Source organism: Orcinus orca, chromosome 1 (genome assembly GCF_937001465.1).
Source record: "Orcinus orca chromosome 1, mOrcOrc1.1, whole genome shotgun sequence".
In the NCBI taxonomy this organism is placed as follows: Eukaryota; Metazoa; Chordata; class Mammalia; order Artiodactyla; family Delphinidae; genus Orcinus; species Orcinus orca.
This window is the reverse complement of record NC_064559.1, coordinates 175,914,364-175,937,848: the sequence shown is the minus strand read 5'-3', so window position 1 is coordinate 175,937,848 and position 23,485 is coordinate 175,914,364. Positions and strand designations below refer to the sequence as shown.

Below are 23,485 nucleotides of genomic sequence, written 5' to 3'. Positions count from 1 at the left end.
AAACGTATGGACACCAAGAGAGGAAAGTGACTCATGGGGGTGGGGATGGTGGTGTGATGAATTGGGAGATTGGGATTGACATGTATACACTAATATGTATAAAATGGATAATTATAAAAAAATAAATAAAATTAAAAAGAAAGCAGAAAGCACTTATTTCTACAGCACAATCTGAAGTGTGTATATGTATATATAAAAATAAATAAAATGATGGAAAGAAATACACTAAAATGTTCGCAATTATCTCACAATAGTAGAATTATTGGTAGTATTTTAAAAATATTTTTTGAATCTTCCAAATTTCACAGTCATCGGCTATTCTCCCCTTACTTTCTGTGGCATCAGTCTCTTGACCTGTTCCTATTTCTGATACCTTTTTCTTTGTTTCCCCTGAAATATGTGGTGTTTCTCAGGATTTTTCTTTTTGCCTGTATTTTTCTCATGCTATTTGTCTCCCTGAGATAGATCACTTGGTGGTTTCTTTGCAGCTCATTCCCAAAGGTAGACGCATAGCCAAGACCTCTCTTCTTTAGTTTAGTCTCACATTTTCAACTGCCTGATGGACTCTGCCACCATTTAGATGACCCACAGGTACCTTAAACACAATGTCTAAAACTGAACCCATCATCTTTCTCTCAAACATGCTCCCCCCAACCCCAAACACTGATTACCTTGCTTAGTGATATGGAAATTCATTTAGTCACCCAAGCCAGAAATGTGGTAATCATCTTGACTCTTCCTCCTTCCTCTACTCCTCACATACAACCAGTCACCAAACACTGCTGATTTTATCCGCCAAATCTTTCAAAACTGTCAACTCTCCATCTCTACCGCTACTGCCTAGTCTAAGCCACTGTCATTATTTGCCTGGATTCCTTCAGCTTTTTTTAATTGGTTTCTCTTCCTCCAGTCTTACCTCTTGAAATCTATCCTTTATATTACAGACAGAACACCCTTTCTAAAGCACAATTTGATCATGTCTCTTCTTCCTTCAATCCACCCTCTTGTGTTGCAGGCACAGTGATTTTTCTAAAGTATAAATCTGGTCTTATCTTCTTAAATTTATTTAATGCTCAAGATAGTGGTTACTTTTGTGTCTTGGGGGGATAGTTGTTTAAAGGGAGCGTCTGGAAACTGGGTAATGTTCTATTTTTTGACTTGAATAGTAGTTACAAGGGAGTGTTAACTTTGTGAAAACTTTCGGAGCCATAAGACTGCTCTCAAATATCATCTCTCCTTGGAAGGCTTTTGTAGCACTCGTAGGTTTCTGTACTCTCATAGCAAAGACAATAATTATATGTATTTTTTAAACATCTTTATTAGAGTATAATTGCTTTACAATGGTGTGTCAGTTTCTGCTTTATAACAAATCAGTTATACATATACATATGTCCCCATATCTCTTCCCTCTTGCATCTCCCTCCCTCCCACCCTCCGTATCCCACCCCTCTAGGTGGTCACAAAGCACCGAGCTGATCTCCCTGTGCTATGTGGCTACTTCCCACTAGCTATCTATTTTACATTTGGTAGTGTATATATGTCCATGCCACTCTCTCACTTTGTCCCAGCTTACCCTTCCCCCTCCCCGTGTCCTCAAGTCCATTCTCTAGTAGGTCTGTATGTATTGTTTTTGAATCCATATCATGTGCGAGTTCCGTGCTAGGAAATTAATACACATATCTCAAATTCTTACAGCAATCCTCATGGTAGGTATTATGGTCCTCATTTTATAAGTGAGGAAATCAAGGCTTAGAAAGGTTAGTTATCTTGCTTAAGGTTAATACAGCTTTTATAACTGGCAGAGCGGAAACTTACTCCACATCTATCTCAAAGCCCATGACTCTTTCCACTATACCATATTAACTACTATCCCATGTTTTCTGCAACCACAGCACTTTCCACAGGATTTAAAATTTTCTGTTTACTGTCTCTCTACCAGTAAACATTCAGTCAGTGCTAAATAAATATTTATTTGAATAAACGAATGAGTGACTGTGTGAATGATTGAGTGTAATCCCTCTAGGCCAGAAAGCTGGCAATAATTTTTCCTTCTGATTTTTGGAGATAGGAAGCAGAGCTTTCCTGATTTGGAAATGTAAGGAACTCTAAATACATTTCTGCATTATTAATATTACTAGCATTAAAAATCCAACATTTGAAATGTTTTAGTTTAGTTCTGCTTAAATCTGTTATTTATAGCATTTTGCCTTGATCTGTGATCAGGTCCTCCTTGTGGCTCTAAGTTTTCAGGGGAAGTCTAAAAATTATGTCCACGGCAAACGGAAAAATTTGGCTACTTTTGCATTCTGGCTTTTCTGTCTTTGTAAGCAAATCAAAAGAGAATTAAAATCCTCTAAATGTCTTCCACTTCAAGTCAGTCCTTCAAAATATTAGTTAGCAAAGAGGTAGAACAGAAAACCTACTTTTATAGGGCCTGGAACTCAAGTCTGCAGAGGAGAATACTAAAGGCTTGGGTTTTCTTGCCTCTTCTCTCAGCAGAGCTGTAATTGGGAAGAAAAGGTGATTGCTGAGTTAACCCTATGCTTTGTTTTCAGTTTTTTATTTTTTCCTTCAAAGAAAACAGATATAATCTGGAAGAGTAAACAGGGAATTGTTTTAGATTAAAAGGTACTGACTTTAGAACCAAGTATTTGGTATACAGTATTCTGTGATATCCTTTTCCCCTTTTTCACAAAAATACTAAAAGCTTCTATAAGAATAAATTTTCAGTGTTGGTGCATATGTCTTGAGAAAGAAAAACAGGTTCAGATCCTACAGGCTGGAGAGACTGCTTAGGCTTAGGGCAATTCAACTAACATTTTATTCATCTGAATTTATTCACTGAGTACCCAAAATGTGCCACGCATATTCTAGACAGTGGGGATATGACAGTGAAACAAAACAGGTAAATCCATGCCCTCATATGAAGTTGATGGTTTGGCTGCCTTTATATTTACTGAGCATCTACTGTGTGTCACAAGATGAATCAGAGTTGGTTTTTGTCCTCAAGGGGTTCAAAAAAGTAGTAAAAACAGACAGGCAAATTCAGTTTAATAGGATGCATGTAATAATTGAAGATCATACAAGATCAGAAGAGAGAACGATCTCATGCCTAATGGAGATAAAGCACAGAATACTATGGTAGCACAGAGCAAGGGTATCTATTCTAAGTGGGGGTGAAGGGAAAAAAAATTGAGAAAAAACTTCCTAAAGGAGTAATATCTAGGTAAGCTTTAATGGATATTTAAGAATTTGTCAGAGAAGGAAGAAAGAAGGCAAGCACACCAGTTAAGCATTATACTTAAAGAGGAATTATTTTTAAATCCTCACCAAACTAAACACAACTTTTCTTCTGGCTTTAGACTTTCTGGTTCCATATGATTCTTCTTCCTAGGAGTGCTTTAATTATAAATATTATGCCAGTTTAAAAGTCTTCTTTAAAAAGGTTATCTTTCCTACCATAATCTGGCCCATGGTCGCCTATGATAGCTTAGGCAAGGCTCAGCTGGGGGGCTTATATTTAAGTTAACTATAAGTCAATACAATGTGTTGCTAGGCCTTTGTCCCTTTTTCAGCAGCAAGTTATTTCCCAGAAGTCCCAGAGATCAAAATGAATGTAACCAAGACATCCAGAGGAGACTACCCTAGTTTAATCTTGGTAGCATCTACATCTTCAGATGTCAGTACACAGCTACCACATAACAGCTCCGGTTAGAAGGTTATATAAACCACAGATTCTTAGCTTAATTTTGTTCTGTTATTTAAGTAAAGGATACTTCATGCAATCTCTAGGACACCTAAGGACAGGAAACCAAGTACAGCTAAGTCATATGGATGCTTGAACTGAACAGTAAGGAACCAAGGTTCCTGCCTATCTCCCATGGTCTCTCATCTCTGTTTCTTTTCTCTGCTTTCCTATGCTGACTCACGGGTTTCTAGCCAGTCTATAACATCATCTTGTGTGTGGCTTTAATTATCACCCTGATTCTGACCTTGTAACATGGCTGCCTATCCCCAATTCCTGACTTTAGTTTGTGGGGCCCATCCGTACGCCTCTGCATCCCTGTGTAGCTAAGACTAGGAAGCTGTGACTACTCTCTTATCCCCCCAGGTATGTGTGCACGTGTGTGTGTCTGTAACACAGAGACATCTGAGATATGTGGTAGATGTTGCTAGCAATCAATTCATCAACAGTGGCTGATTTTGTTGGGGTGCTGACTATATGACATTAAGCAAATGACTTTAAGCCTCATTTCCCTCTTTTATAAATATGAAGATAATACCTAAATGAGAGAAATATTTTAAGGACTGAATGAAGTGTGAAAAGTACCCAGAATAGTATCTGGTACATGGTTGTTGCTCTGAAGCCCAAACCCTAAGACTGTATGTCCTGCACAGATGGATTGGGTTCAAACACTACAAGAGATTAATTATAACTTTGGGTTTTTCTGAACAGGAAGGAAGTATTCAGCTTTAATTCTTCCTTTTAAGAAGATTAATTTCCTCTAGGTCTCTTAAACAGCTAGCAGGTCTAGCAGGTTAGGAAAAGGGAGAGAAAGACAATTTTTTCTGGGTTTCTGTGGTAAAGGAAACAAGGACTAATTCTGGTATGAAATTCCTGTCTCTCCAGGCTTCAGCTCAGAGAGCCAGCATATTGCTTCAGTTCGCTACAGGACCGGTCTCCTTTTGGAGCAACTCCTGCTAAGCCAAACAAAAAGTTCCTAAGAGGCCAGCTTCCTTAGGCTTAGATCAGATAACACTATAAAAGAGGAGAAACTTTTAGCTCACCACTCAGCATCAAGAGCATCACAGTAACAATACTCAGTCTAAGCTCTGCTCTGGCTCTGGACATAAAATCCAAGACATTTTTGAATTAAAATTTTCAAGACAGTCTTTGGAACATCCATCTGTCATACTGCATTCAGAAATGGATAAAAAGAACTTCTAAAGCATATATATGTATATCTTTTTATTTCTTTAAAGCAAAAAATAGAATCATATTACACTGAAAATACACGCTAATACTGCAACTTGCTTTTTTTTTAGTAAATATATCTTGGAAATCTTTCCATATCACCACACAGAGTTATACTTCATTCTTTTTAACAGCTGCACAATAATATAATTAATTACCCTGTTTAAATTGTTATAACTTTTCCCTGTTATGAAGGATGTTGCAAAGAACATTTTGCAATGAATATTTCCATACTCTTAAGTAAATATTTCTGTGGGAGGCATTCTTCGGGGAGGAACTGCTTAGTCAAAGAGTATATAATTTTAAGTTTTGATAGGTATCATCAACTACCCTACAAAAAGTTTATGTAAAACAGTATAAGAGAATTTCCCCACAGCTTTACTAGCTTATCACAAAATTTAAAAACCTTTGCCATAAAGACAGTATTCTAAAACTGTTTAACGTGCATTTTTATTTATAAGAGCAGGCATCTTTTCATATGTGTACTAGCTTTTTCTATGAACCAACTACCTATAACTTTTACCCATTTTTCTCGAGTCATTAGTCTTTTCCTTATTGATTTTAAAGTGCTCTTTGTAATGTGAGGAAACTAGTGTTTGGACTATCCTGGTATTGCAAATATCCCCTCCCCCCACTTTTGTTGTTTATTTTTACACTATGTTTATTTGGTTTTACTTTCCCCCCACAATATAGAATTTTAAAACTTGTTATTAGTCAAACTTACCAATCCTCTTTTTTTTTTTTAAAATGGCTTCTAAGATTTATTTGATACTTAGAAAGCTTGAGTTAGCTCTAAGATCACATACTGATGAAGCTAAGTGCCTTAATGCACATGTAGACTAGCAGACATTCAGCAAAAGATATCAGCATCCAAGCCAAACAGTGGCATCCCTAAGGAAACTCCTGCCTCATCCTTATTACCCCAGGCACTACTCCTGGGCCCGTGCATTACTTCAACTGGTAAATGTTGGGACGTGGCAATGCTAGTCACCAAATAATGATGCAGTCAGATATGCAATTTAGAAAGTCCTCTGGTAGTTTTGTGGAGGATGGATTAAAAGGGGAGAGCCTGGAGGCAGAAGACTACGAAGGAGAATGCTATATTAAGCCAGCTGAGAAATGATAGACTGTAAGCTAAAAATCAATATTGAAATACATTACCTTATTAATTTCTGCCCAGTTTTAGTGATGGATTTTGCCACTAAAGTTAATCTGAACCACTGATGTTAGTTCAGCTCAAAAACCATTCAATCCCTCCCTCCCTCCCACTGCTGCTGGAACATCTTCCAGCTGTCATGACACTCCTGCTGCCTGAGGTGCCCTTTTCCCATTTACTAAGACTGGGGATCTCTGGCTTTTTTTTTTTTTTCTCGTTTCATAATGTAATTTTCTCAAGGTTACAGAGACAATGGCCTATAAGACTTTGTATTCATCTTGGTATCCTCAGCCTCCAACACAGCAGTTAGAATATATTTAGGTATATATTAAATGTCTGTTGCTTTGAATTTTAAAAATATTGTGGTAAGTCCAATTCATTTTTTAAACTCTTAAAATCAATTTTTTTAATAAAGTTAACTTACATATAATAAAATGTACCTACTTTAAACATACAGTTCAATGAGTTTTGTCAAATGTATACTACTGTAATCACTACTCCAAATCAAGATATAGAGTACTTCCATCATCCCCCCAAAATTCCCTTGTGCTTCTAGTATACTATTATACTACTCTACTATACTCTCATACTACTTAGCACATTTTATTGTAATAATTTAACCTGTCCCTTTCTCCCTAAACTGTGAGCAACTTGAAGGCAGAAACTCCATCTTTTTATCTTTAGCATCTAGCAACACAGTAGGTGATCAATTAAAAGTTCTTACTATGCACCAACTACTGCTCTAAGCTCTTTACAAGTATTTTTCACAACCACCATGTGTCAGGTACAATGTGTCCCAGATGAAGAAAGTGGGGTACAGAAAGGTAGACACCTGTCCAGGGTCACACAGCTCACTTACTAAACTTCTCTTGTCAAAGACAGTATAGGTTTTGTTTTCTCCACAGCTTTCCCTATAGCTTTTCTACTTAGTCAACTGCAGAAATACTCGTCTCTTCTCTAACTACTGATGTACAAAATTACTTCTGCTGTCTAAACTGTCACCACATCTCCTTTCCTTCCATTCACCAAGCATATATTGAATGCCTTACCAATCCAGGTAGGTATCTAATGTCAAGGAATTTGGGTGGAAGACATTAACATGTAGACAACTAGAAAAATATACAGGGCAGAATGTTAATTTTCATAGGTGAAACAAAGGATTGCTAAAGCAGTCCTTTCTTAAAGCTATGTCTCCTAGGTTTACTTTTTCCTTTCCATCCCTAAAGGAGTCCTCATAGTCAGATTACTATAAATGCCTTTTACTTACCTTGAAAGAGTCTCTTTCCCATTTGGAATAGTCTATGTTCCCCTGCCAGGTTGAATCGTTGCTCATTCCATATGGGACTATTCTGTTTAAAGACCTGTAACTCCCTGCTCAGCTGTTAAGGCCTTGTACACACTGCTCCCACCAACCTGTTCAATCCCATCTCTCAAAGCTTTGAGACATAACCTCCACTATTCCAGCCAGGAATAAAGAATCTCCCTCAAGTACCATTCTAATTTGTCCTGCTGTGCCTTTACACTTTTCCTAATTCTATATTGAAATTTACCAATTTTCAATATAATGCCTTTAATCCCAACAACTCTGAGAAGGGTAGACAGGGCAAAGAAGAGATAAGGGTCCCTTTAACAGAGCTTGAGATGGGGAGGTAGTGGAGCTGAGGCTCTGTATACTTCTCTATTACAGCAAGCTCTGGGAAAGTCCCATTTGGCAGAGCTTCTGTGCTGGAGCCACAGAATCACCAAATTTAGGCTTGTCCTCAAGGAACACTACACTTGCCAGGTGTGGGAACTGCTAACTGGTGGTGGCCAAATGAGCTACAGCAGCCAGGATGAGGCTAGCTTTGTTGCAAAACTGTCTGCATATCCAGACACCAAAAGCTACAATCCCATTTGGTAGTGTTAAGGAAGTATTGTTAGATTTTTTTTTTTAAAGTGTGATAGTAATATTGAGGTATTTGTTTATGTTTTAGGGATATATACTGAAATATTTATAGATAATTACAACTGAAATAATTACAGACGAAATTATATCATAATGACTTGCTTTAAAATAATCTGGTGTGACACTAGCAAGATTGGCGGTAGCAAATAAAAAAAAAAAAAAGATTGGCCATGAATTGGTGACTATTGAAGCTGTGTGATGGATACATGGGAGTTCATTACATCACTTTCTCTACTTTTGTATCTGTGTGAAATTTTCCATAGGAAAAGAATTTTTTAAAAAATCATGATCTCTACCACTATTGTATCCCCTCTCAGCATGTCAAGGGCAGGATCTATTTCACAGGACTTCATTTTCATTTGGGCATAAAAAATAAACCCTTTAGGGACTTCCCTGGTGGCGCAGTGGTTAAGACTCCACGCTCCCAATGCAGGGGGCCTGGGTTCCATCCCTGGTCAGGGAACTAGATCCCACATGCATGCTGCAACTAACAGTTCACGTGCCACAACTAAGGAGCCCTCCTGCCGCAACTAAGGAGTGGGTGAGCTGCAACTAAGGAGCCCGCGAGCTGAAACTGAGACCCAGAGCAACCAAATAAATACAAAATAAATAAATAAATAAAAAATAAACCTTTAATGGCAAAGAGTTAACTTCATTTTTATAATATGGATAGCCTACACTGGTATGTGGAAAATGGGTCCTGGATCACTCTAATCTTGGTAGCAAGTTTCCTTGCTATTTAAAAAGCAAAGTCTCTACAATCCACTGTGGAGCTAAGGCTGTAAGTTCCATGAGGGCAGGGCCCATGTCTGCTTATTCACGATGGATCCCACAGTTGATCTAGCACAATGCCCGACTCATAAGAGGTGCTTAATAAATATGTGTTGATTGAATGAAAAAACAGAATAATAAATCAGAGAGGAGCAGGGCAATACTGTCCTGGTGAGAAAAAATAGAGAAACAATAATCCCTGGGAAAGCTTTCCAGGAGTCCAGATGATTTGTTTCACCATTGGCTCTACATGGGCCTTTCTGTAGTGGTTTAGCAGGTGTTGTAGGCAGGTGAGGGTTAGGATGCTGCAAGAAATATTATACTGGGCATGGAGGAACAATTCCTCTTCCCCTTAATATTCCTGTATATATCCCCTTAATATTCCTGAGTTTAAGTGCATGCTTAGCCCTTAAACTCAGGTTCTCAGACTCCCTTCCCCAGTTGTTCTGAGGGAACTTGCTGCTGTGGTACCAGCCTGATTGCCTTCCAGTCTACCAGTACCATTCAAGGCAGAAACTTATCCAGCAGCCATCAAGGAAGACTAGCTGCTACTCTTCTTAACCATGCAGTTATTAAATCTTTTCCTTCCTGTTCCTCTGAGGACTCTAGTTGCATTTCCTATCAAAAATCCTTGAGATCAACCACAAAAGGAAGTTTTCTCTCTGGAAATCCACGTCCTATGATCTGCCAGACACAGTCTCTGGGAAGTATTTAAGGTTCACAGTTCTGTTATCAAAGCAAAATCAGGGAAAGTACCAAATTTTGTTTCTCTGCATTCATGAAACTTTATTCGATGTGAAGGACTTTTCCAAAATTGGAGGAAAACTTGCTCTTCTTTCTTTCCTCCTCTTGGGTAAGAGTCTGGCCCTTTGCTAAGAGGGCCCATCTACAGGATAATTGCCTAGGGAAAGGACATCTGCTTGGAGACAAATAGCCCCAGAGTTGAGGGGCTCACCCTTGCAGAATGAAGGAAAAAGAGGCTGAAACTGCAGAAAGATGCTTCATAAGTTACTATTAGTTTTATAAAAATAAATTACTGGTTTATCATAGCACAGGTCCCCAAAATACAAGCAGGAGACTCTGGTACCGACGAAATAACAGTATGCTGTAACATGGATTCATTTCTATAACAAACTGTGTTATTTATAACTGGTTATTGTCAAGGTTTAAAACTGTTAATTAAGTCACAGTGTAGCTTAAGTGCTATGGGTTTGACTCTATCCCCCTCCTTCTTACTTATTTTCCATTAGGAAGTCCACAACGTATTTTTTCAAGCAGTAGAGATGGGCGTCCACAAGGCCTGTGTGGAAACGTATTCTAGGGTGCCTGCGAAAAGAATAAGAGAGAAGAGGGTCACATGAGTTCTATCCTATTATTAGGTAGTAGGCATTAGAAACTTTATAAGGGTGAGAGACATGCTGCCTACACCCCACTCTGGGAAGACCAAGAAGGTGGATATCGGCTCTGATCCTACCACAGAAAAGTTTTTCTCTTTATATAAGCCCTTTCTCACACTTTATGAGGTCTTCAGGCTTCCAAAGACATTGAAAATTGGTGAGCCATCAAATCATTGACAAGTCATTCTTCTATTTTACTACAAATTCCTACCCACAATTCTTGTAACTAACATTTTCCTGCTTCTACTCCAACTGCCCCACTTCCTGCAGGCCATACTTTAGCCATGCTTTCCTCTAGTATTTGGCATGTATTACTCCACGTTCATAGAAGATGAAGTAAAATTCTATGAATACTTCCTAAGTCCCTACTCTTAATTATTCATTAGGGCTCTCCTCAGGTATACTCCCTCTAGAAAACCTTCCCTGACAACCCAAATTTGTGTTCCCACAACACTTGGTGCCCACCTCTACTAGATAACTTACCATACAGTAAAGTAACAGCTTACTTACTTATGCTCTTTCCCACTAGACTAATACAAGTTCCCTGAGGGCAGAGATTTATTTTTATAGTCTTAGCACTTAGCATTGTACCTCACACAGAATAAATATTTAATAGATAGTTGTTGAATAGACAAAGACTTGAATAAATTAGGTCAAATTAAGGCATTTGCCTAGTTGCTATTTAGTCTGCCATCTTTGGTTTCAGCCTTAAGAAATGTCATGCTTATAATATAATGTTCAAGGTCATTTTATTTAATAAAATAAATAAAAGATAGCTGAAGGAGAGGAGTAGGGTGGAAAAATGGCAATTCCGATCATAGCTGCCTGGTTGTCATTTTTCTTCTACTCTGTGTAACTCTGCTTTGACTGGCTTATAGCCTTTTTTTTTTATAAATTTATTTATTTTATTATTTTATTTTATTTATTTATTATTTCTGGCTGCGTTGGGTCTTCATTGCTGCGTGCGGGTTTTTCTCTGGTTGCGGCGAGTGGGGGCTACTCTTTGTTGTGGTGCGCGGGCTTCTCATTGCAGTGGCTTCTCTTGTGGAGCATGGGTTCTAGGCGCGCAGGCTTCAGTGGCTGTGGCACGTGGGCTCAGTAGTTGTGGCTCGCGGGCTCTAGAGCACAGGCTCAGTCGTTGTGGTGCATGGGCTTAGTTGCTCCGCGGCATGTGGGATCTTCCCGGACCAGGGATCGAACCCATGTCCCCTGCACTGAAAGGCGGTTTCTCAACCACTGCACCACCAGGGAAGTGACTGGCTTATAGTCTTAAGGAAAATTATTCTCATGGGATCTAGATACCCCAGAAGTAATTTATCAAATAGATTAAGATACACCACCCTGGGCTTCCACTCTTTTGGAAGAAGGGGGAACAAAATGCTTCCAAAAGAGCAAGAGAAGAGTCAGATTTCGGATCTCACACTCATAACCTACACAATCCCACTAAGCCAATTAATGTATACAATGAGGATGAAGAAGAAAGTAGAAGATACATCCCAATTCTAACTTCCTGAGAGTATTGAGTACTAATAAATTCTTCAGGAAATAGAATTTTGCAAATGTGAATGTGGTTACTTGCTTTGTGGTGCCCAGGTTTCATCTGAAGTTCACACCCTGATAATTCTATCCCTTGATCTAACCAATCTGGAAAGTTGAACTCTCCTGTTCAGTTCCTTGGTTTACAAATTCCTTGAATCATTCAACATACTCTACTTAAATTATTTCGTCCTTGCAACTACCTCATGAAGTAGATATATTACTCTCATATTTATAGCTGAAGTCAACTTGTATCATATACCCGGGAAAGGAATAACTTAAAAGTTTGAGTAATCATCTTCTAAACTGTTACCAATCCCTAGCTCATATGGCACTAACATTCATATAGCATTTTACAGTTTATAAACTTTTTTTCAGCTTTTTACTCTCATCACATAAAGTAGGTAAAACCAGAACGTTCTTGCATTAAAAAAATTTTCCAAAAATTTAGCTGATATAATCAAGGCTAGAGATTTAGCTACAAATCTGGAATACAATGAAGGAACAGAGACGGGCAATTCAGAGATGTTTTTTCTTTCGCATTAAATTTGAATTGAATGTGAATCTTGGGACCAGGAGATCAATGTCATTTAAGTTGCCAGAAAGGCTGTTTCCTTATTTTATTTTTTCTCATTTATTTATTTATTTTTAAAATAAATTTTATTTTATTTTTGGCTGTGTTGGGTCTTTGTTGCTACGCGCGGGCTTTTCTCTGGTTGTGGCGAGTGGGGGCTACTCTTCATTGCGGTGTGTGAGCTTCTCATTGTGCTGCCTTCTCTTGTTGTGGAGCATGGGCTCTAGGCGTGCAGGCTTCAGTAGTTGTGGCATGTGGGCTCAGTAGTTGTGGCTCGCGGGCTCTAGAGCACAGGTTCAGTAGTTGTGGCACACGGGCTTAGATGCTCCGAGGCATGTGGGATCTTCCTGGAACAGGGCTTGAACTCATGTCCCCTGCACTGGCAGGCAGATTCTTAACCACTGTACCACCAGGGAAGCCCCTGTTTAATTGTTTTTAAATGGTATTAGAAATAAGAATTGATATTTTAAAAGAAAACAAAATAAACAATACTAAAAAACCTCAAAGAGGCACCGGCAAGATCTGGGTAACTGGTTGATTGCTCTGGGCCAAGAAGATGTTTTGGATTTGTATAAAATAAAGTAAGAAATCAGTAAATGGAAATGATAAGACATTTAGAAATAGTTATAATTTTATGTTAAAAAAATAATTTAAAACAAGTTGCCAACCATAGAAAAAGCTTATTACAATAAAAAATATATATATATATGAAAAATTTGTGGGAATCCTTTCAGTGATGAAAACTCAGAGGAATGGTATCAATTTTTTAATCTTCAAAGTCTACAGGATCTTCGAAAAGCTACCTAAGAAGCTTTTCCTTCTCTTCATCTAACATAAAAAGAATTTAAAAAATGCTTTTAAAAGGTCTATTATAAAAAAAGAAAAGGAGAGTGGAGAAGAAAAGATCTTAGAAAAGAAGAAAAAGTAATGGACAAAAATTTAAAAGTCTAGAAAACCTAGGACAATATAAGCCATTAGGATTATTTTTATAGACCTATTTTTAAAATAGTAAGTTGTATATTTTAGAATTTTAATTTGTAATATTTAAAATTTAAGGGAAATCAAGCATCTTTTTATGATCTTAAAAACAGGAATACCAATTTTTTTTTTTTTTTTTTCGGTACACGGGCCTCTCACTGTCGCGGCCTCTCCCGTTGCGGAGCACAGGCTCCGGACGCGCAGGCTCAGTGGCCATGGCTCACGGGCCCAGCCCCTCTGCGGCATGTGGGATCCTCCCGGACCGGGGCACGAACCCATGTCCCCTGCATTGGAAGGTGGACTCTCAACCACTGCGCCACCAGGGAAGCCCAGGAATACCAATTTTTAAAGCAAGGAACAAAACCAATAGGTAGTAATTACAACAATTATTAATAATATTATTTTAGGGGCTTCCCTGTTGGCGCACTGGTTGGGGGTCCGCCTGCCGATGCAGGGGACATGGGTTCGTGCCCCGGTCCGGGAGGATCCCACATGCCGCAGAGGGGCTGGGCCCGTGAGCCATGGCCACTGAGCCTGCGCGTCCGGAGCCTGTGCTCCGCAACGGGAGAGGCCGCGACAGTGAGAGGCCCGTGTACCGAAAAAAAAAAAAAAAAAAAAAAAAATAAAGATCAATGGCTTTTAAAGTATCTCCATAAAAGTCCTTAGCTGGTCTGTATAATTTACTATTTTAACCATTTTCAAGTGTACAGTTCTGTGGCATTAACTACATTCACATTGTAGTGCAACTGTCACCAACAACCATCTCCAGCACTTTTTCATCTTTCCCAGTTGAAATTCTGTATCCATTAAATACTAACTCCCCATTCCCTTCTTCCTCCTAGCCCCTTGCAACCACCATTCTACTTTATGTCTTTATGATTCTGACTACTCTAGGAATCTCATATAAAAGGAAGCATACAATATTTGTCCTTCTTGTGACTGGCTTATTTCACTTAACATAACGTCTTTACAATTTATCTATATTGGAGCATGTGTTAAAATTTCCTTCCTTTTGAATTCTGGATAATATTTCATTGTATATATGTACCACATTTTCTTTATCGATTCATCTGTCTATGGATACTTGAGTTGCTTCCACTTTTTGGTTATTGTGAATAATGCTGCTATGAACATGAGTGTACAAATATCAATTTAAGTCTCTGCTTTCACACACACATTTCTTAAATTTTTATCATGGAAAATTTCAAACATACACAAAATAAGAGAAAAACATAATAAATTCCCATGTGTGCATCAAGTAGTTTCAACAATTATCAACATTTTCTAATCTTTTAAAGTTTTTTGCTGTAGTATTTATTATAGGTTAAATTGTGTACCCCCCAAAAGATGTTGAAGTCCTAACCTATAGTACCTGTGAATATGACCTTATTTAGAAATATGACGTCTGTAGATGATCAAGTTAAGGTTAGGTCATTAGAGGGCCCCTAATGCAGTATGACTAGTATAGTACCCTTAAAAAGGGGAAATCTGAACACAGAGACAGACATGCTTAGAGGGAAGACAATATAAAGACACGAGGAGAATGCTATCTATAAGCCAAGGATGCCTGAGGTTACCAGAAGCTAGGAGAGACGAGTGGAAGAGATTCTCCCTCATAGACTTCAGAAGGAACCAACCCTGCCAATACCTTGATTTCAGATTTCTAGCCTCAAGAACTGTTAAGACAATAAACTTCTGTTGTTCTAGGCCACCCAGTTTATGGCGCTTTGTTATAGCAAACTAATATAGTATTTTAAAGCATATTCCAGACATAATGTCATTTTACTGTGAATATTCCAGTATGTGTAGTATGCATTTCCAACTGATAAGGACTTTGAAATATAATCACTACGTCATTATTACATCTAATAAAATTATCAACGACTTCATAATGTCATCTAATATCCAATCCAAATTCAAATTCAAATTTGTCTTTTCACAGTTAGTCTGTCTGAATCAGGATTCAATCAAAGCCTCACAATGTATTTGGCAATTTCATTTTAAAAAAGTTCCCCTTCCTGGGACTTCCCTGGTGGCACAGTGGTTAAGAATCCGCCTGCCAATGCAGAGGACATGGGTTTGAGCCCTGGTCCGAGAAGATCTCACTTGTCACGGAGCAACTAAGTCCGTGAGCCACAACTACTGAGCCTGTGCTCTAGAGCCTGCTTGCCTAGAGCCTGTGCTCCGCAACAAGAGAAGCCACCACAATGAGAAGCCCACGCACCACAACGAAGAGTAGCCCCTGCTCGCCGCAACCAGAGAAAGCCCGCGTGTAGCAACTAAGACCCAACGCAGCCAAAAAAAAAAAAAAAAAAAAGTTCCCCTTCCTTATTTCCCTGACAAGCCACATGATTAGACAGAGCGGATCACCTGTCTTGTAGAACACTCCGTGTTCTAAATTTGGCTGGTTGCTTTGTTGGAGTGTCTTTTTTAAATAGCTTTATTGATGTATAATTTATATACCATAAAATTCACCTGTTTTAGGTGTACAATTGAACGAGTTTTAGAAAATTTACAGAGCTGTACAACTATCACCACAATCCAGTTATAGAACATTTCTATCACCTAAATAAAATCTCACATGACTGTTTGCAACCAATAAATCCCCTCTCACCCTCAGTTTCAGACAATCACTAATCTGCCTCCTATCTCTATAGAATTGCCTTTTCTGTTTTTTAAAAAATTATTATAGGGACTTCCCTGGTGGTCCAGTGGGTAAGACTCCACACTCCCAGTACAGGGGGCCCAGGTTCGATCCCTGGTCGGGGAACTAGATCTGCATATGTGCCGCAACTAAGAGTCTGCATGCCACAACTAAAAGATCCCACATGCCTCAATGAAGATCTGTGTGCTGCAACTAAGACCCAGCGCAGCCAAAATAAATAAATAAATATTAAAAAAACTTATTACAGCCATTCTACTGGGTGTAAAATAGCATCTCGTTGTTTAAATCTACATTTCTTTAGTGACTAACAATATTGAGAATCTTTTTATATTCTTATTAGCCATTTGTATATTTTCTTTGGTGAAGTGTCCATTAAAATCTTTTGCCTATTTTGAAATTGGGTTGTTTATCATCTCCTTGAATTCTAACAGTCCTTATGTTTTTATTTTCTTAATGGTGTCTTTTGAGGTTTGAATGGTGATTTTAATTTTGAGGATATAAAATTTATCAATCCTTCTTTTATGAATTATGTTATTGGTATTTTAACTAAGAATTCTTTCCCTAACCCAATTTCACAAAGATTTTTTTCTAAAACTTTTACAGTTTTAGCTCTTACATTAGGTCTGTAATCCATTTTCATTTTTGTGTATGGAGAGAGGTTAGGGTCTAAATTAATTTTTTTGCATGTGAATATCAAATTGTCCCAGCACCATTTGTGTAAAATACTATCCTTTGCTCATTAAGTTGCTTTGACATCTCTGGTGAAATTCAATTGACCATAAATGTAAGGGTATATTTTTGCACTCTCAATTCTGTCCCACTGCTCTGTATGTCTATCCTTCTGCCAGTACCATACTGTCTTGATTACTATAGCTTTATAGCAAGTTTTGAATTGGAGAAGTATGAGTTCTTCAACTTTTTTGTTCTTTTTCAAAAGTGTTTTAGTTATTCTGGGTCCTCTGAATTTGCACATAACATTTAGGATCAACTTGTCAATTTCTACAAAAACTTTACTGGGATTCTGATGGGTTTGTGTTGAACCTACAGATCAGTTTGGGGGAGAAATGCCATCTTAACAATATTGAGTCGGGATTAACATATACACACTGCTATACATAAAACAGATAACCAATAAGGACCTACTGTACAGCACAGGGAACTATACTACATATATATAACTGAATTACTGTGCTGTACACCTGAAACTAAAATTAACTATATGTCAATAAAAAAATAAAAAATAAAAATATTAACCTTAAAAGAAAAAAAACCCAATATTGAGTCTTCCAATCCAGAAACACTGGAATGTGTTTCCATATACTTAAACTTTATTTCTCTTGCCTTTTTGCCTCATTGCAGCCGAGAAAGCAAGATGGTTCACCAGCAGCTGTACTGGAGCCATCCAAAAAAATTTGGTCATGGTTCTCGCTCTTGCCGCATCTGCTCAAACCGGCACAGTACAATCCAGAAATATGGCCTCAATATGTGCTGCCAGTGTTTCCTCCAGTACATGAAGGACATCAGCTTCATTAAGTTGGACTAAGTGAACTTCCTTGAATGGGTCATCCAGGACATCTACCTTATGCAGGCACAATGCTAGCTCTTTGTATATAAAATAAAAAATTTAAACTTAAAAAAAAAAACCCACAAACTTTATTTCTCTCAGCATGGTTTTGTAATTTTCAGTATTATGTCTTGATCTTCTATTAAATTTATTCCTAAGTATTTTATTCATTTTGATGCTATTATAAATGGAATTGTTTTCTTATAATTTCATTTTTATTGTCCATTGACAGTATATAGGAATATAATTGACTTTTGTACATTGATCTTGTACCCTACAACCTTGTTGAACTCTTATTAATGCCAGTAGTTTTGTGGATTCCTTAAGATTTTCTACATATAGGATCATGCTGTCTACAGATAAAGGTAGTTGTACTTCTTCCTTTCCAATCTGAATGCCATTTATGTCTTTTTCTTGCCTGAATTAACTGGCTATAATATTAAATAGAAAAAGCCAGAGAGGCCACTCTTGCTTTGTTCCCATCTTAAGGGAAAACATTCAGTCCTTCACTATTAAATATGACATTATTTAAGTTTTTTGTATTCTGTAAGTTTTTTGTAGATACGCTTTATCAGGCTGAGGCAGTTCCCTTCAATTCCCAGTTTGTTGAAAGTTTTTTTTTTTTTTTCTAACTTATTTTATTTTTGGCTGCGTTGGGTCTTCATTGCTATGCACAGGCTTTCTCTAGCTGTGGTGAGTGGGGGCTACTCTTTGTTGCAGTGCATGGGCTTCTCATTGCAGTGGCTTCTCTTGTTGCAGAGCACAGGCTCTAGGCGTGTGGGGTTCAGTAGTTGTGGCATGTGGGCTCAGTAGTTGTGGCACACGGGCTTAGTTGCTCCACGGCATGTGGGATCTTCCCAGACCAGGGCTCGAACCCATGTCCTCTGCACTGGCAGGCGGATACTTAACCACTGTGCCAACAGGGAAGCCTTGTTGAAAGGTTTTATCATGAATGGGTGGTGCATTTTTAAAAATGTTTTTTTCTGTGTCTATTGAGATAATCATGTAGTTTTTAATCTTTTATTCTATTAACATAGTATATTAATTGTTTTTCAGATATTAAACTAATCTTGCACCCTTAGGATAAATCTCACTTAGACATGGTTGCTGGATTCATTTTGCTAATATTTTGTTGAAGATTTTTTCACCTATATTCATAAAGGATATCGGTCTTGTGTTTTATCTAGCTTTGGTAGCAAAGAGTTATACTGGTCTCATAGAATAAGTTGGGAAGTATTCCTTCTTTCATTTTCTGGAAGACTTTGTGAAGGATTGGTATTATTTCTTTTTAAAATGTCTGATAGAATTCACTAAAGAAGCCATCCTTACATTTTGAAGCCTCAAAGATGTTTCTTTGTTGAAAGATTTTAAATTACTAAGTTGATTTCATTAATTGCTCTAGGTCTACTCAGGTTTTCTACTTCTTCTTGAGTCAGTCAAGATGTATAGCACATGATCCTTGTGGCTCAGACTATAGCACACTGATTAACCCAGGACTCTCCTATGCTCTCAACTCACATCTGTTCTCAGTATATTGCTATGTGTGAGCTTTTTTTTTTGGCTGCGCCATGCAGCTTGCGGGATCTCATTCCCCAACTAGGGATCGAACCCAGGACCCTGCAGTGAAAGTGGTGAGTCCTAACCACTGGACCACCAGGGAATTCCCTGTGTGAACTTTAACCCAATACTCTAATTGATTCTAGTTACTTAAGGGAAGGAAGGACTGGAACCACCATCTGCTGAATAGTTATTATGTGCCAGGCATTTTGCAATGTGCTTTCACATCTTCACAACATCTCCATCTTCCTTTTACAGATTAGGAAAACATAGACTCAGAGAGGTTAAGTAAGTTTTGTAGGTCACAGAGGTAGACAGTAGTAGAACTGGGATGGAAATGTAGGTATTTGTGACTCTAAGGCTTTTCTATTACCTCATAAGGTCTCTCAAGCGACTTCTTTCTTTTCTCCGTATATAATCCTAGGAGTTCTATATAGATGAAGCCCTGTTCCAGTCTCACATCTAAATCCAAGGCAAGAAAGGTAGAATGCCTGGCTGTAATTAAAAAAAAAAATCCCTGCTTTTGTACTTGTTCCCTTGCTGAATACCCTATTTAGGAGTTCATCAACCACCAGTACCATTCAAGAAGGAATTTGCTAAGGAATGGGGTTCTAAGTGTTGACCTAAGACAAGCCTAGAGGAACTCTTTATCATTCTGCTTCCAAGTTTCTAAGCAGATGTTAAGAAATGCTATCAGAGAAACAGCTGCCTGTTTGGGGCAAATTACTTTTAAATGTCAAGGAGTTCAAAGACCAAGCTGTACCCGTGTTTCATTTCAATATTTACTTACCCAAATTTTCTCCTCATATTAACAACTCGAAGTAATGTGTGTGAGGGACAAAGGTTTAAGATCTCCAGAGAAGCTGGAAGAAAGACTGCCATATGGACACTAGTCTTCAGGATTATGCAGGACTGAAGACTCAAGAATTTTCTGACAGCTTTGCTTTAACTCAAAGAAAACTGAACACAGAGCTATGTGTACCACCAACATCGTACAAAACAAAACAATGTAAAATTACAGAGCTAGGGAATAAAAAAGCAGTTCAGAAAGGCAGCCCAGAAAGAAAGAAATATATCCATGAAAGAGAAGATAAATACTGAAAAAAAACCCCACCCAAACCCCCCAAACCAAGTAATTACTATGGTTAAAATCATACCAGTTTTCTCCCTAGCAGAATAAACTTAAGAATTTAAATGCCCAAATCTCTTAATAACTCTAAAAAAAGGTCTCAGTTCCTTTAGTTAATAATAAGATCTATAACCCCCACGCCCAACCCCAAAGATCTTAAGGGATTCAGATGCTCATTTCCTTTAAATCTGTAGAATAGAGACAAAACTCCCTCCCCAGAATCATGTGTGCAGGAGAAACTGAGTTGTTTTTATCCTGTTCATTGCATAAGTTATAGCAAAGGCCAACTGGGAGTTCTATTCCCTGCCATGCTCATAGTACAACGCTCATTACCTAGAAGAATGAGTAGAAAAAGGCAGATAGGTAAAGAAACAGATTATGGTAATTGCATGTTTAAAAAGTGAAATTCATCTAGACACTCCATGTGGACACACTATTAGACTTCCAGCACTGCTATGAATGGGACTGCAAGGATTTCTAGCCTAGTGGGAGAACTAGCATATATGCTGAGACAGTCCACAACAACCTAGTGAAGAAAGAAAGCCTCCACTAACCTAAACTGAGTATGTCCTAATAGTTTATATCGCTATACAGAATGACTTTTTCCAAACCAAACCGAGTCCAAATTTGGGGACAGGAGAATAGCAAGGAATGGGAACAGAATGACGAAAATTCAATTGGACAAAAACTCAAAATACAGAAGAAACTTAACTCTAACATACGCTTCACTTTGCATAAATATAAATGTTGACAGGTGAAGGAAATGTCATGGATGCCTCCTGAATTCAGATGCCAGGATATCTGAAACTTGAAACAATGACTCATAAGAACCAGAAGCAACAATTCCAAAGAGGATAAAAGCCTCCTATGACAACTTAGCCATCTTGAAGCGTTCAATGCAACAACATAAACAACTTCTCTCTTTGAAGACCTTCAGAAAATCTCCTTCTCTTTTGTTTGGCAATCTTAAACATGTTCCAACAAAGAAGCATCTTCTCTCCCACTAGAAGAGCCAGAGCTAATTCCCTACTGCCTAATCATTACAATTTAAAAGAAACTAGAGACCAAGGTGTGCTTGAAACAACCAAGGTTGCTCATAAGTAGAGGAAAGAGAGTGATCTATGAAGCATGGCTACTTACTAGTTATCTATAATTCTAATGAAACAGATTTTGGAGTAAGCACCTATTACATAACTACCTGGTAGCTGTTTTATAGGAAGGCACCTACCATACCACCCCAAATGCTTGATCTTGTTGGCACTGTAAGTCGCAGGAATGACAGATTGTTGATCATTAGGAGTGCATATGGAGTTACCAAACCAAAGGTCTGCCTATGCAGCAGAGTGAGCTACAGTGCTCAGATCTTCTCCAAGAAAAGCAGTTGTATTGAAGTGGAGGCCCTGGACTCAAAGCAGCAGAGACTGCTAGAGCTGGAAGAGTTCTTAAGAGTTCTAAGTGCTGTTCCTCATTGTACCGAGAGAAAAACGGAAATGATTTTAGTCCATGTCAAAAACAAATCACTTGGACTTCCCTGGTGGTGCAGTGGTTAAGAATCCACCTGCCAATGTAGGGGACATGGGTTCGAGCCCTGGTCCAGGAAAATTCCACATGCCGCGGAGCAACTAAGCCTGTGAGCCCCAACTACTGAGCCTGCGTGCCCCAACTACTGAGCCCAAGTGCCACAACTACTGAAGCCCACGCGCCTAGAGCCCTCCTCCGCAATAAGAGAAGCCACCGCAATGAGAAGCCCGCATACCGCAATGAAGACCTAACGCAGCCAAAAATAAATAAATTAATTAATTAAAAAGAAAAAAGTCACTTCACTCCTCTACGAGACAGTCCCTAGCCTATATTCATTGAACACCTACTATATTCCAGGCACTTGGGATACAGAAGTGAACAAAATGGACATGATCCCTGCATGAAGCTTAGAGTTGAATGGAAAATCAATTATTTCAAGTATGCAATAGTTGTGAAAGGCGAGCACAGAGTATTATGGAAGCATATAATGGGGGACCTAGCCCAGGGTGGAAGATGACAGGAAGCTTCCCTTTAAGCTTAAACCTGAAAGAAAAGCAGGAGTTAGCCAGGTGAAAGGGGTGGAGAAAATGAGATGGGCACTCTGGGCAGAGAAAATAGTACATGCCAAGACTCTGAGGTAGACTGGTGAGTATGTGGAACTAAAGTCGCCCAGGACCGCTAAAACAAAGAAAACAAGACGGAGAGAGGCACAAGATGAGGCTGGAGAGGTTTCAGGCCCTGTTAAGGATTTCTGTTTTTATTCTAATCTTGAGACTAATGACCACTTGTATTCTGTGATATCACTGGCTTAATAGTGAGCTAAGTCAAAGTTGAAAGGCAGCTTGGTGTAGTAAAAAGAGCACTGGACTAGGAGCCAGGATTCTAGTTCTGGCTTCATCACTTAAATATGGCATAATCTCTCTTCATGTCAGTTTCTTTGTTACAAAATGGAATATTGTGCTTCATAGAGTCGGAGAGTTTTCTGGAGCTGCTTCGGGAACTGCTACAGGAAACCTGAATCAGAATAAATCCCTGTTCTGTGTTTCATATCTCAGGCTTCTATGTAAGATTTTACTTAAAGAAAAAGTTCCACTTCCTTAAGAGAAAATTGGAAAATTACTGCAATTTTTAATCTTAGATAATATATTCATTAATTTGACAAACATGGAGGCCCATCATATTATCTCCTTGCTGCAGAGTTATTAGGATGATCAGAAATTATGCACTTAAAGTGTGTTGCATGGTATTTGCCATATATTAGGCACTCATTAAATGATAACTATTATTATTATTATCATCATCATGGGCCAAGTACCATGCTTGGTACCAGGGACACACAGCTGAAATAGACAGACGTTGCCTTTAGGAACTCATAATCTAGTAGAGAAGACTATGTGTTAATCTATTATGTATAATGTGATAACAGTGTAGGAAGCTAGAACAGAAAAAGATGCAGTGAGCTGTCTAAGGGAGCAGGGATAGGATAAGGTTTCATAGCCTGAGGTTGGTTCTGAATGCTGAGGAGAAATCTGCTACGCAGACAAAGCAGGAAAAGGATATTTCAGATTGAGGAACTAGCATATACAAAGGCAAACAGGTATGAAAAACAAAACAAACAACAAAACCTAAGATACAATGATAAAGGTTAAAGCTGGAGGGGTAGCCAGAGGCCAGATTATGGAGAGCCGCCTACAATGCTTAGATGTCATGTTAAAGA

At 38.4% G+C, this 23,485-nt stretch overlaps 2 protein-coding genes across 4 annotated transcripts in view; one reads left to right on the top strand and one right to left on the bottom strand.

The window, feature by feature from the left end:
* The window catches only part of EIF2B3 (eukaryotic translation initiation factor 2B subunit gamma), a 170,182-nt gene that overhangs the window by 50,750 nt on the left and 95,947 nt on the right, over positions 1–23,485 (bottom strand). For all 3 annotated transcript variants that reach the window (XR_004481547.2, XM_004266294.4, XM_004266293.4), the window contains exon 6: positions 10,084–10,173. Coding sequence is in view for 2 of the 3 variants with exons in the window: in XM_004266294.4 (XP_004266342.1) it covers positions 10,084–10,173 (90 nt within the window). In the remaining variant the exon portion in view is untranslated. The remainder of the gene's footprint in view (positions 1–10,083; positions 10,174–23,485) is intronic.
* Positions 17,345–17,626, top strand: LOC117200120 (40S ribosomal protein S29-like). The gene has a single exon (XM_033421858.1). The coding sequence runs from the start codon at positions 17,370–17,372 to the stop codon at positions 17,538–17,540; it is 171 nt and encodes a 56-aa protein (XP_033277749.1). The 5' UTR covers positions 17,345–17,369; the 3' UTR covers positions 17,541–17,626.

Coding starts and splice junctions, on each gene's coding strand:
- LOC117200120 (XM_033421858.1), top strand. CDS start 17,370: ATGGTTCACCAGCAGCTGTACTGGAGCCATCCAAAAAAATTTGGTCAT.